The 13,234-nt window shown below is 37.4% G+C and overlaps 2 protein-coding genes across 2 annotated transcripts; one reads left to right on the forward strand and one right to left on the reverse strand.

Annotated features, from left to right (window-relative positions):
- The first annotated feature begins 1,222 nt into the window (after positions 1-1,222).
- LOC113775440 (NEDD8 ultimate buster 1) lies at positions 1,223-6,426 on the forward strand. The gene is made up of 11 exons (XM_027320323.1): positions 1,223-1,747; positions 2,267-2,389; positions 2,572-2,668; positions 2,850-2,885; positions 3,267-3,454; positions 3,558-3,660; positions 4,013-4,194; positions 4,270-4,347; positions 4,882-4,984; positions 5,070-5,163; positions 5,838-6,426. Exons 1-11 carry the CDS (start codon positions 1,437-1,439, stop codon positions 6,194-6,196), a joined length of 1,674 nt encoding a protein of 557 aa, XP_027176124.1. The 5' UTR covers positions 1,223-1,436; the 3' UTR covers positions 6,197-6,426.
- Positions 6,427-7,488: 1,062 nt separating this feature from the next.
- On the reverse strand, positions 7,489-11,219 carry LOC113774870 (protein OS-9 homolog). The gene is made up of 8 exons (XM_027319519.1): positions 11,004-11,219; positions 9,950-10,026; positions 9,501-9,704; positions 9,286-9,357; positions 8,981-9,096; positions 8,786-8,852; positions 8,601-8,707; positions 7,489-7,922 (listed from the first exon to the last, which is right to left on the reverse strand). Exons 1-8 carry the CDS (start codon positions 11,098-11,100, stop codon positions 7,754-7,756), a joined length of 909 nt encoding a protein of 302 aa, XP_027175320.1. The 5' UTR covers positions 11,101-11,219; the 3' UTR covers positions 7,489-7,753.
- Positions 11,220-13,234: the final 2,015 nt, after the last annotated feature.

Here is a 13,234-nt window from a genome sequence, read left to right on the forward strand (position 1 = left end):
CTTTGTTATTAGTAATGGTGTGTCAAAAGGAATTTATGACAAGATGGGAGGGGATAGGTTCCATGGTTCACGAGAAGGAATACTATAAATAAATTAAAAATTGAAAAGACAAGACAATGAATATTTTTTTTTTGAGACAACAACTGTTATATAATTTATCTATCCTTTGTATTAGAGGCTAGTAGGTACATAGATCTTACTCGACCAAAAAAGTGTTTTAACACAATTTTTGATTTTTTTTTTTTTACTGTAGGTGAGATTTGAAATTTCACTTGCAGAAGGTGGCCATTGAGCCAAGTTTAGTGATTGACAAGACAAATGAATGTCATGGTCAAAATTATAAAAGTTCATTTAAGGATTGTCTTTTTGCTTTTGATCATCGGACAATTCATTATTCTCACTAAAAATCTTATGCCATTTCAGAATAATTATTTGACAGACTTAATAGTCATATTCATTTATTTTAAAGTGACTAGTAGGCCAAATATTGTCAATAGTCATTTTCATTGATTTTAAAGTAACTAGTAGGCCAATTTTTTGTTTTTTATAATCTCGGATTGACATAAAATTTCCCGTTGTCACTCAAGTAAGAATTAATAATTGGGAGAACAAAAATATTAACGTTAGGAACTTAGGATAGATCTAAGGGAATCCGCTATTCTTGCTCCATTTTTTGCTTTTAGAGGATGGCAGAATATGTTTCGATGGATTATAGAGGATGGCAGACTGTGCTTACGTGTAAACCATAACTTACGTACAATAATTGTTTTAGCACACGGTGTAAATGACAACTTCTCGAAGCTGCGGCCTGGTAATTTTTTAGGGAGATGCCGGTACAATAATTGTTTCACAGTTCCTCTAGGGCTTGTCGTAGAGAATTCGAAGTCTTATCGTGCTACTTTTTTTTTTTTTGTTTTTTTCGTTGGAGACAAAATAAAAAACAGGAAAAAGTAGAAGAGTGATGGAGTTCACTCAATTTTAGGCCATGCTTGGATTGCTTGTTTCCGTCGGAAACTCATTATCGTTTTCCGTGATCACATTTTCCTATTACCTTTTTTCCTCACATATATCAAATCGCTATAGTAATTTTTTCATGAAAAATGACGAAAAATACAATCCAAACACGATCTTAGGATTCCAACTCCAGACGCTCTCCTTAAGTCACATTTAGTACTTTCCAAAGAGGAGCACAAAATACAAACTACAAGCGGGGAAAGTAAATACGGGGTCAACTCAAGCCTTGGCCGCCAAGCTAATGCTAACCCACCAGCACCAGGATTCAATGTCCGTATAAACCAATGGGTACATATGACACTTAATCACTAATTTTAAGTCAGTTGGTCCTGGTCTTCTTCCTCGTCTTCTTCTGGCTGGCTACTCGTTTTCAGTACTTTCTCTTGTTCTGCTGCTGCGTCTTTTTCTTCCCCGGCGGAAAGATGGGCATGGCGAAATTGAAGATAGGAGGGGCATGGAGTGGGGTACTGGAAGTGGATTTAGAAGAATGGACTGTGGCCATGTTGAGAGAAGAGGTGGCCGAGCGATCGGGCTGCCATGCTGTGCCCCAGACGATCAACTTAATATCCGCGGGCAAAGTCTTGAGAGATGGTGATGGCACTGAAAAGCTCAGCCAACTGGGTCTTAAAAACAACGCTAAAATTTTGGCCTCCAGGGTCTCCGCTGATCAAGGCAAAGTGAAAGAGGAATTCTTGGCTGAAGAAGAGCGCTCTAAACGCCTCTCCAGGATCAAGTTAGTAGTGTTTAATCATGAATTTCTATCTGTATGCCGAACTTTTTAGGCTCAGGGTTGGATTTTTCTTTGTTTCCTAGGTCGAATATTGCTATTAATTTCTTCTATTTTGGGCTATAAGCTGTGGGCTTCTTTTGGTCTTTTTAAAGATTTTTGGGCATCAAGGATTCTCGTGTGTTTTCGCTAAATGGGTCGAATTGTGTGTTAGATTATTTATAAGAAAGAATTGTGAACTACTTGGGGGAATTGGTGGGGTAGTGGCTGTTAAATTGAATGATCAAAGACATCGGTGAGGAGGTCATTTTACCAAAGAGGAGGAAAGCCTTCTTTATTTTGCTAAAAATTACACAATCCCTAATTAGTTAAATTTGGTTTTCGTGAGCTCCAAAATTTGTGTATAATAACCGTACAATGATAGTCATGTTCTGCGCCATGTCCACAAGACGTGTGCAAACTCATGTATTCAATCTTGCTTTTTGTCTCTTTCTAGCTTTTTGGCTGATCCCAATTTTTATGCAGATCTGCTGCCACTTCACTAGCCCAGAGACATGCTGAAGGATCTTTACCTGTTGAAAACTTTAATCTAGAGCTGGAAAATCAGAGTGGAGAAAAAGTGCAGCTGGGCTCTGAGACTGACCAAAGGTATGGTGAAAATATGAATCTTGACCATTATATGAACAACATTAGTATAAAATCACCCCTGCAGTCTCACAAACACCTCGATTGGTTAGACTGTGCACCTTATGAACAGCAGTAACTAATCCCCTTAGGTGGATGGGATGGTCAAACTAATCCTGCTAACATTTGTGATTTATTTCTGGCAGAGCAATAATGATGGGTCTTATGCTGCATGCAAATGCTAAGCAGTTGATTAGAGAACATAAATATAAGGATGCACTTGAAGTGCTTATCATGGGCGAGGTTTGCATCTGAAACTCTTTATTATGTTCTCTCAGGGATAAGTGTTTTAGCAAATAATTGTAGCTAAACCAGTTTTTAACATGTTTTATGGTACTTTCTTGAATTAATGCCTTAATATAATACTTGCTAACTTCTGGGATGAAAAATCAATTACTCAAGTTTACTTCTTTTTGTAATGCAGGAGGCTTTCTCTCTATGCAATCCAAAGGCCATTGAAGTAAGTGAATCACAATCCCTTCAAATCTACAGGACTTTTCTATTTCGTGAACATTTTTTCACGATTGAAACTGATTGAAGCCGCAATTATTTTGCATTATGAGCTCCATATTCATAAAATAGAAAGGCAATTTAAGAAGCAAGGTTGTATATTGTTTGCTTGCAATCGTTTTGGTCATCCTTTTCCTTATCTTTCTTTTATAATGTTATTAATTACTACTGAACATTATGCCAAATCAGTGACTAAAGGTTTTATTTTGTAAATTGCTTTTGGTACATGGAGTTCTGCAATGTCTTACTTTTACTGGGATGGATGTGCTGTGGCTTGGTTTTGATCTTTCTAAATGTTCTAACATAATAATACCTGGTATTTGTTTTTCAGATGGTTGACAATGTATCCATACTACAAATAGACATGGTATGGTGCTATTTTATGCTCCGTGATATTAGCTGGCTCACAGTGGCTGGCCAGCGACTTGCAAAAGCCAGAGAGGGGCTTGAGCGTGCTCATGGGAAGGAGTCTATTCGTCTGAGACTTCTCCAAGGAGGACGGTTTCCTGAGCTTTCCTTGTGAGTAGTTTCTTTTAGCGTGGATTATCCATCATGATTTGTCTGTATTGCTAGCTAAAAGAGTTGCCAGTACTCACAGTAATTGATTGCACTTCATATGAAGGTACCTGAGGCTGGAGCTTTTAGAAGGAGTAGTTGCATATCACAGTGGTCGTGTAGAAAATTCTAGGGCTTCCTTGAATGCTGCTCAAATAAAATTCTTCCAGGTTAGCAGAACTTGATACGTTATGTATTGATATTTGTTCATATGCAGGTTGATAAATGTTGGCAAATAGTACTTTGTATAAAAAAAAATTCTAGCCTTCTTTTTTTTAAAAAAAATTTTGCTTTACTTCTAGTTAGATGCTGCCACTGCTGAAAAATCCCTTTAATATAAGATTTGTACAAAACTTTAGGTTCTGAAGCCCGCAAAAAAAAAAAAAAAGGTTCTGAAGCCCTCACCCTCTTTCTTTTATTGTTTAAAAAGTAGTTTTTTTGCTAGTCATCTTTTCTTTCTCTGATAATGATATGTGTAAGTTTTGTCTTGATCAACTGGTAGTCACATTTACTTTTCAACAGCTTCAAGTGCCTGATGAAGCCTTATCATTGCTCAAGGGAATGGGATATAAAGAACGGGATGCAAAGAGGGCCCTTCGCATGAGCAACCAGGATATCGAGAGTGCTGTTGACTTCCTTGTTGAGGAAAAGGCAAAAAGGATGAAGAAACAGGAGGAGGACCTTTGGCGACAGCAGGAGATTTTGTAAGCTTTTCTTCTATAAAGTAAAACTGACTTTTGCTATGTGTAAAAATTCTTATAAACTGCACCTGTTTGCAGTGAGCAGAAGCGATATGGAATGACACCACTGAGGAAAGCTGTGGATCTTCAGAAATTGAATGAATTGGTCACTGTTGGGTAAGAAGCTATACATTTTGGGTATATCTTATTTTCTTTATTATTATTATTATTTTTTTTGTGCTTATAAGGTTGCAAGATGATATTGTAATAACAATAGTAACTTATTTATTGCCTGAATATCCACAAAGTCATCAAACCAAGATGTGATTTCAAGAATAAATAGTTCCATGTATTTTTTTTTTAATCTATTGTTGACATTCTGCACTTCTATGTTCTGTGTGTATGTTCAAAAGTAACTAGTCTCATAAGGAGCTTGATCTTTCAATTGTAGCGCTTAATTTGTTAAACATTGCAGTTGTTAATTCACATATATGAAGCACAAGTATGAGATTCTTTGATTTGGATTTGTTATGGAATCCAATGATGGCTTGACCCATCTCAGATTTGGCCTCTATCAAGTTAAGAAGTTTTGCCTTTTGTCTTCTCTTTGTGAAACATGGACTGCCAGAGCCCAGTTATATGGTTGTAGTCACTAGTCTGGGTGATGCAGGAACAAAAATAATCTGAACATTATGAGTTGCATGGTTGTAGATTTGCAAAAGAGCTTGCTGCAGAAGCCTTACGAAGAAATGAAAATGACATTCAGAAGTCTCTGGATGACTTGACCAATCCAGAAACTAATGCTGCCATACAGGTATTTTCTTGCCATCTTGGACTGCCTCGTATTTCTAGCTTTTGTGCTCAAACCATAAGTATTTACCTAAATGTTTGCTTTGCAGGCTGATATTGAACTTAGGAAGAGCAAAAGATTACGTCAAGCTGCAGAAGCTGCAATTGAAGAGATTGTAGCCATGGGATTCCCAAGAGCTTCAGGTACATAGTTTGTAGCCATATTGTTTTGGTGTCATTTCAAACTTTATGTATGTATGTCCTTGTTCTTTGTTGATATGGTCTACTAGTCTTTTTCTTTTTCTCCATTTCGGCAATTTTCAACTGGTTTGGGCGAGGCTTGATAATGATTTATTTGTTTTTCTCTCCTCTTTGTCAGAGGGAGGATTAATTCCTTTTCTCATTTTTCCTAGTAGTTGTGTTACTCCTGAGCATGTTAGTAGTTGTGTTACTCCTGAGCATGTTAAGGTTAAAGCATTGAGTACTAGCACTGGCAAAAGCTTTTTATCTTTGTTGAATTATTAGTAAGAAATGTTGCAAATGGTGGCAGAATATCAAAATTATCAAGTTAACCACAGTGCAAAGACTTTTAGGCAACATTAATATTCCAATATTTCCATTACATACAAAAACCAATATTCTGTGCCTAGGGAAGCACAGCAAGAAATACACAGTTTAGGTTAGCATTAGACACGTTATGCTTTTGACATTTGGCCATGTGATGATCTGGAGGCACTTAACAAGACACACTGGACTTGGTCATGTTACGAACCAAAGCACAATTTGATATATTAATAAAGGCAAGAATCATGTGATTACTTACATTGATTGCCTAGGACTATGACTCATTTTTTGGTCGGTCTGTTTTTGTTTGGTAGTGGCTGAAGCTGTTCGCATGTTCGGCACAAAAGAGAAAGCATTAAATTTTTTAGTTGGACAACCCAATGAAAATTCTGCAACAGCGGATGTCAGCAACCACGATTTAGGAGGTGGTGGAGGGAACGTGTCAGCTAACAGTGCAACTTTGAGCGGTGAAGCTGATAATGGAGGTCCATCAGGTCGAAAGGAAGATTTGGAGCGGGATGTGGAGATGGAAGATGAACTTACTACTGGATTGCATGGTGCTGATGCATTCTCTGACTATGACATTGATGTTACAAAAGAAGGGGAAGCTATCAACGAGTATCTGACTTTACTCAACTCTGCAGTTGAGGACGAGAAAGTTTATAGATTATAAGAAGGTTTTTAGATTATCGATTGCTAGATTGAGCTCTGTACAGTTGTTTCGCATGTTAAAAGTCGATTACTTTATCAATTTTCTGATTAAAAAAAAATGGTCGGAATATTTGACTGGCTTCCAATCCGCGTCCTTGAGATTAACAGGAAGTTTATTTTCTCTTGCTGACAAGTTGGTGGTAAAAAAATGATGATATGTTTTGGGCGCATAGGTGAGGTTGTCTATGGTTATAGTTACTTGTCACAATAATCTTTTCTTAGTTGCTCGTCAGGTAATAGCAATGACTTCTACACATCCCGATAGCTGGATTTTTGTCTCCGGATTCATAATAATACGGGAACAGTGAAGAAAAATTGAAGTAGATTCTATCGGTGTTTAGCTTTTCCCAATGTAAAGTAGAGGTCAGCTTTTGCACCGCTCAATTAGCATTTCCAGAAGCAAGTGTTTTACGTTGTTGAGGAAGATTTGAATATGAATGGTAATTGTAGCATTTAGATATCCCGAAATCGTGCACCAGTTGGGCTCTGGCTCTGGATGAGCCAAGCTTTAAACTCAATGGAATTTGGGTAAATGGCATCGAGATGGAGCAACTATCTCAAGGTTTTATTAGCAGAAAGATGATCAAATCTTCTGTACATTTTTCTACCTGAAAGAACATTCGTAGAAGCTTTCGTGGTTGTGAACTTTGCTAGTCACCAGTCATAGATGACTTGTGAAATGGATGTCGATCAAGACGGTCGAGATCAGGCAAAAGGCAAATGACGACCCACGTTAGTTGAGTTGGATGAGCGTCGCGAAACCAAACTACGTTCTACTACTATAAACCAGAAATCAGAGAAATCTAGGAATGTGCTCAGAAACCCACGTTAATTTTTTGAATCCTTTCTTTCTTGGGTGCAACATATCATGGGATTCACGGAAATGCATGTCGTTCTTCTACTGCAATTAAGGTTGGCTCTTGTTTTGCAATTAAGATAGTTAAAGATCATGAATTACTCGTGTTGTGGTTGCTCTGCAATGCAAGTATACAGTGTCTTGCATTTGTATGACAAGTTGGTTATTTTGTGGCTAGTCTTGTCAGTTTTTGGTCTTTTTGATTCAATAATCAGAAACCTATGCAGGTGAAGCTGAAAGAGAATCACAAGCAGGGACGTGACAAGACTGTTCTTATCGTAGCTGAGGCACTAAATTTGTTCCCAACCCGGTACGGAGAGTGCCATTACAGCAATTAAGTTCCAAGTCTATTAGTGCTTAGAAGAGTTTTAGGAAGCGGGCCATTTGCTCTACCAATATGAAGTAATAATTAACTAGTCCTTGCACTATGAGCAAAATGTGTTATTTACATTGTTCCGTTAAACAATATCCATCTCACAAATTACTGCCAGTAATGTCCAAAATTTACAATGTAAGAAGATTGTGATAATAGAATTTGTTTAATTCAAGTGCAGATTGCTTGCAAAACTGTGATTGATCTCCAGGTGTTGGGAGTCAGAAAATCTTTAGTGCTGACTTGGCATTTTGCTGAACTTCTCTCTTGTCCTATAAGGTGGTTACAGTTTACGTAGCAGATTCTTCTGAATCAAAACCAGATGGATGAACAAGGCCTGTAACCATAGCAATCTTTTCATCTTGGAAATAGTCTCCCCCCACTTTAGCTTCTTTGTAGTCTTTTGGGAGTGCATTACAATTAATGGTATGCCAAACTGGTCTTTCTTCCTGGAACAACCTGCAAATGGTCAGGGCAACAAAATACTATCATACATCCGTTCGGGTATATTTCGAGCTGCAGAAATGTGGCTAGAGTTCAATGCGGTCTAACCACAACTTGTTACTATTAGGAATCATGACAATGAAACAACTAGGAGAGGTCAAGCCAAAATGCCACAAGGTCATTGAGTAATTTACAATGACCTCTCCTGAAACTTGAGATAAGCAAAGCAACATATTCTGCAGTTTCTAAATTGTATATACCACCCTTCAAATTTCCTATCATTTTACATGAACCAGCCAAGCAAAGATAACGTTGGTTCAAAAGAGTTACGTAATTCTAAAATTACTCTTGTAACTATTTTAGCTGGGGCAAAGAAGTAAAAGAGATAACTTGAAATGCTGCTACACAATGTCACTAAAATTTCACAACCTCATTAAGAGACTTCAGTAACTATAACATACCTTATGATTGGTTGGTGCTGTGCCCAACCAAAAAAAGAAAAAAAAGAAGAAAAAGACAGGCTACACAATTTACTCAAGACATACAGAAAAGAAACATAATTGGTATATTTCATCTGTATACAAGTCACACTCGACCATTTTCTTTTTTTTTTTTTCGACTGATAGGGAGGGCAGAGCTCTGGAGTAAGAGCTTGTGCATGCATGAACGCACGAGAGAGAGAGAGAGTCTTACGGGTGCTTGCAGAGGGTTGGGCATTGGATTGTGAGAGCATACTTGCAAGTTGATAGTTCTGTGATCGAACTAATCATAGCTCTGGGCTCCGAACAAACAAATCTCACCTGAAATTAGACCTCGTTTAAGGGAGAAAGGACAGAAAGATTGAGAACAAGAAAGAGCTCAACATCATATGTTTCTACCTCTGTTTCCCGAGGCTCATTTGTCAAGTCACAGATTGTTCCATTGGTATATTGATGAGCATGGTACCTGTGTGAATGTGAAGCTTAACTAATTATTTGAAGGGGAAAACACTTAATCCACACCGACCATTTGTAAGTAAATTACATATCTTTGCTTGACTTGTGTCCAACAATTCAGACTTGTTGAGTTGATACCTTTGTGATGCATCTTTTGAGCGGGGATCTTTCAATGTTGAGATGTCAGAGAGGTTTTGGTGGTAAGCAGCAGTAGCCTCAGCATCATATGCTCCCAAGATAAATTCTTGAACCACCTAAAACATTATCCAAATTATCAATTATTTGCACAGATACAATTCCAGTAAAATAAAGCTCCCATGACCATTGCAACATGGTAAACAAAACGAAACCAAATATGAACAAACTTGAAACTATTCCAAACAATAAATTATGATAATAGCATCTGTTCAATTTACAAGAGGAGGAAAATGAGTATTAAGAACCTTCTCATCCTCCAAGTGAATTTGGCGCAACTTCTTCTGATAACAGAATTCATATGACCACCATCCCTCTTGCTGCATGCAGAATTTGGTCAATGTTACTATAGAGTCCAGAATGGAAGCAACATCTGAGGTAACTGTGGCAATAAAGTTCAACAGAAAATAAAGAAAGAAAGACAAAATTCATCCTTTGTTAGAGAGGACGAAATAAATCTGACCCGAAGAAAGCAACGATCCTTTAACACTTCAAGCAGCTCATCTGGTGTCTTCAATTTGATGCTTTTTGCAGTCTCCAGGATCATACTACTTGTATTCTGTTGGTTGACAAGCTTTCCGCTCTTGGACTTCTGCATCCTAGGCAAAAAGCATAGAAATTTCTCTCCATTTTTATTGGGCATAACCAAGGATTCTTGGTCGTCATCCTGTAAAATCAATGCCATTAGATGATCTTTTATCAGGTAACAATCACTATTCACCTTTTTTACATTAGAGTTATGCCAATCTATTTTTCTACAGGCAATTTAGACAACAATCCTACTGATAAAAATTACAAAGCACCAGATTATCTTAAGGTAACACTCTCTAAATTGTAAAGTACTTCAAAACCTCCGGAGGAACAAAGAAGAATGAACAAAAACAAAGTAGTGTCCTAAGCCAAAGCACTTACAGGATGAAAAGGTGCATCATCTGTATGGAATTCGATTTTATATTTAGGTTCTCGAGAACTTCTACTGAAACTCCCACCTGATGTCAAGAACAGCCGAACAACCATAAGTTTGAAGCACAAATTGAATAGGCAAGTCAATAGTAATATAGAAATAAACCAGTACGAAGAGCGCCTATTCAACCAAGATGCAAAAACCAACCATAGAACTATTTTCTCTAGAAAAACCAAAGCTCCAAACCCAGCAAGTACAATCCCACATGACAGATAGGACATAAGCAGCCTTCTAAGAAGCAGTACCAGTCTTAGAGCCAATCTGATATCTGTAATACCCTATTGTTTGCACTCCCCACGATTTCCTCAAGGAAACGTAGCCATTATATAATTCACAAACTCTAACTAAAGGAAACTGGCCATTGTAGTCAATTCAAAAACTATGCCAGAAGAAATCTAGCCATTGCACCAATTCCCTCTCCCGGCTTTCCAAAGGGAAGACCTGATCGCTGCTTCGTTTCACCCCAATAAGACCATCAGTACAACACACGAATGATCACACACATTTAAGCTAAAATTCCAAAAAACACTGAGAAAACTAAGCTAGATAATACCAATTCATCAATGCCATCCCAGAAAGTAGGATAATTTCATCAAGCGCCAATGGCCACAGCTCGGTCCCTAAATCCCAGATACCATACGACTATGAAAATGCTCAAACCAAATCTAAATAAAGACATAAAGAAGCAGCAGTGTGCTAAGCATCTGGGATATGAATGGTAAACCAGTTGATGTTATTACTCTGGACCAAACATATAAATAGTATTAGATACTGTTACAGAAAATAATCCAATCATCAAAATAGAAAGCAAATGGCAACAAAATATTAAAGTATACCCAAGTCAGTCAGCTCAAAGGGCATGAATTTCCAATCTTAATACTAAGAATGTCGAACCACGTATGGAACTGAACTTGCAAAATCCGACGAAAAAATTCCCAGCCAAAAAAAAAAAAGAAAAAAAAATAAATAAGTTCAATAAATGGAATTATTGATATTGAATACCAGTATGAGCAGGGAAAATTTGATCCGAAAAGACTGCAGCGAGGTTGAAGAGATTAACGGATAGAAGTAGGACCCAACTCCATGTCTGTCTCTTCATCTTCGTTGCCTTCTTCTCTCTCTGTTGATTGTTTGATCGAACCCTAATTTCTATGTCTGAAGAAAAATAAAATTCCGGTTGGCAATGATCTACAAAGCAGTATGTCTTTCCCCAGCAAAGGTTTGTATACTCCGTTAGATTTCTCTCGAGGGAGGAGATGGTGATTAATTAGTAATTCCAACCTGACGCACTTTCACCAATCACGACTGGGCACGTGGATAAAGGCCGATACTTTGGCAGGCATTGACACGTCATTATTTTCTTTTCTTACCTGTTTGAGATTACGTGGTTCTACAAAGTACAACCTAAATTTTTCTTGCACGGAAAAAATGCATTGCAGTTTTGGTTTACAAAATTTTGTCATATGAGCGATTTTAGTCTCCAAAGTTTGGGTCAAAGTAAATCCGGTTCTTAACTTTTCAAAATTTGAAACACATTTAGAACAATTGACTCATTTTTTTAATTCTTATCAGAATGAATATAGTCACGAGTTCTTTTTTTAAGTTCAAAAAATTATTAAAAAAACTACTAAAATTACAAAGACATACATTCGTACGTCCTAAAATTAATTTCTATTCTGATTTCATTTCTTTCTCCCACTCTCCTCTAAAAGAAAATACAAGACTAAAATTTCTGACAAGGTTATGTGACTTCACATGACTCCGTCTAAATGAAAATTGAAAAGAATTAGTCAATTGTCCTAAATGCACTTCAAATCGGAAACATTAGGAATCGGCATATCAATATCTCCTGCACTGTTAATATCAATATCTTCAATCATTGACTACCCCAATATTCCGGCTTTTGTGGTTTCCTGTGGAGTAACTTTACTAAATTGCAAAAGTCAACTTGTTGACTAGCAAAAGACTACCCCAATATTCTGTGTCTTCTAGCATGTATGATAAAGATTCTACTCGCTAGCTAGCTTTGGGGCATCTGGCTCCTTTACACCTCAATTGGCGATGGCTCTGTCGAAACAATCTGGTGTACAGTTCCCTTGGTTCAACTTAGTATGGTGGAAAGGCCATGTGCCCCATATCTGATGATACACATAAAGGTGCCGGCGCTTGGTTTAGGGTTTTTGGTACTTGGAATTATAATAATTTCAATATTGCACGTCTGGTCCAGTGTAAAAGAAATTGAAATTTTGGAATCATGCATTAAAATTTGACCATTCATGATTTCCGATCAAATTGAGAGGAATTGATCAAAACCCTCGTTAGTGGACCCTCTAGGAATTATTCCGTTTTCCTTTCCAATTCCAAAGCAAGAACCAAGCACCCCCTAAATTTCTCAGACGATCAGCAAAGAAATCGGTGGTCCAATGAGTACATAACCACTGAAGTTCAAAAGACAAAGGGAATACTCTTTTGTAAACAACACAAAAGGATCGAAGCTTATGCCAAATTGTAGGACTGAATGAATGGTGTACTGTACAGCTTACCTGCCTTCTAAGTTTTAACTCAAACAAAATTTTTTTTTTTTAAAAAAGAGCATATTGAGCGGTGGCTTGTGATGCAAAGAAATACTAACAAACTGCAAATTGAATTGAAAGGTTAGAGCTAGCACGGTGGCGGATGCAGGTGGAAAGCGTGGGCGGACGCGAATCTTTAAAAAAAGCGGCGAGACCAGACTGGCACTGAGCGTGGGCGTGGGTGAGTGGTAGTTGGACAGTTTACGGTTAGTGGGATTCCTTTTTCTTTTGTCACGTGTTGTGTGGGCTTCGGGACCTGGACTGGGATAACAATAATGTGGGTGAGCCGGCCCACCTCCTGCCCCGCCTCACACTTTCATGCATTATTTTATTCTGCCGTCCTGCACTACCTTATTCACCATTGCGGTCATGCTTCGCCGTTCCTTCAATTAATGGTACTTTATGGTGAATGAATTTTACATATAAACTTTTATTGTTAAAGAATATTTTAATAATTTAAATTATTTTTACAAAATGATTGTTAGGTTGGTAATTACTACTTAGGGATAGTTAAAAAGTACGTTTATATAGTAAATTGAGAAATGTTGATGGGTAATTATCTTTGACAATATGCATTTAGATAATTAAAATAAAACTAAATTTTTTTGAGGACAAAAATGAATGTACATAAGTGACACAATAGAACGTTTACATCAAATC

Source organism: Coffea eugenioides, chromosome 6, assembly GCF_003713205.1.
Source record: "Coffea eugenioides isolate CCC68of chromosome 6, Ceug_1.0, whole genome shotgun sequence".
Classification (NCBI taxonomy): Eukaryota; Viridiplantae; Streptophyta; class Magnoliopsida; order Gentianales; family Rubiaceae; genus Coffea; species Coffea eugenioides.

Coding starts and splice junctions, on each gene's coding strand:
- LOC113775440 (XM_027320323.1), top strand. CDS start 1,437: ATGGGCATGGCGAAATTGAAGATAGGAGGGGCATGGAGTGGGGTACTG. Junction 1,748..2,266: donor AAACGCCTCTCCAGGATCAA/GTTAGTAGTGTT, acceptor ATTTTTATGCAG/ATCTGCTGCCACTTCACTAG. Junction 4,985..5,069: donor AAACTAATGCTGCCATACAG/GTATTTTCTTGC, acceptor TTTGCTTTGCAG/GCTGATATTGAACTTAGGAA.
- LOC113774870 (XM_027319519.1), bottom strand. CDS start 11,100: ATGAAGAGACAGACATGGAGTTGGGTCCTACTTCTATCCGTTAATCTC. Junction 10,027..11,003: donor AATTTTCCCTGCTCATACTG/GTATTCAATATC, acceptor TCTTGACATCAG/GTGGGAGTTTCAGTAGAAGT. Junction 7,923..8,600: donor CCAACCCTCTGCAAGCACCC/GTAAGACTCTCT, acceptor GACCATTTGCAG/GTTGTTCCAGGAAGAAAGAC.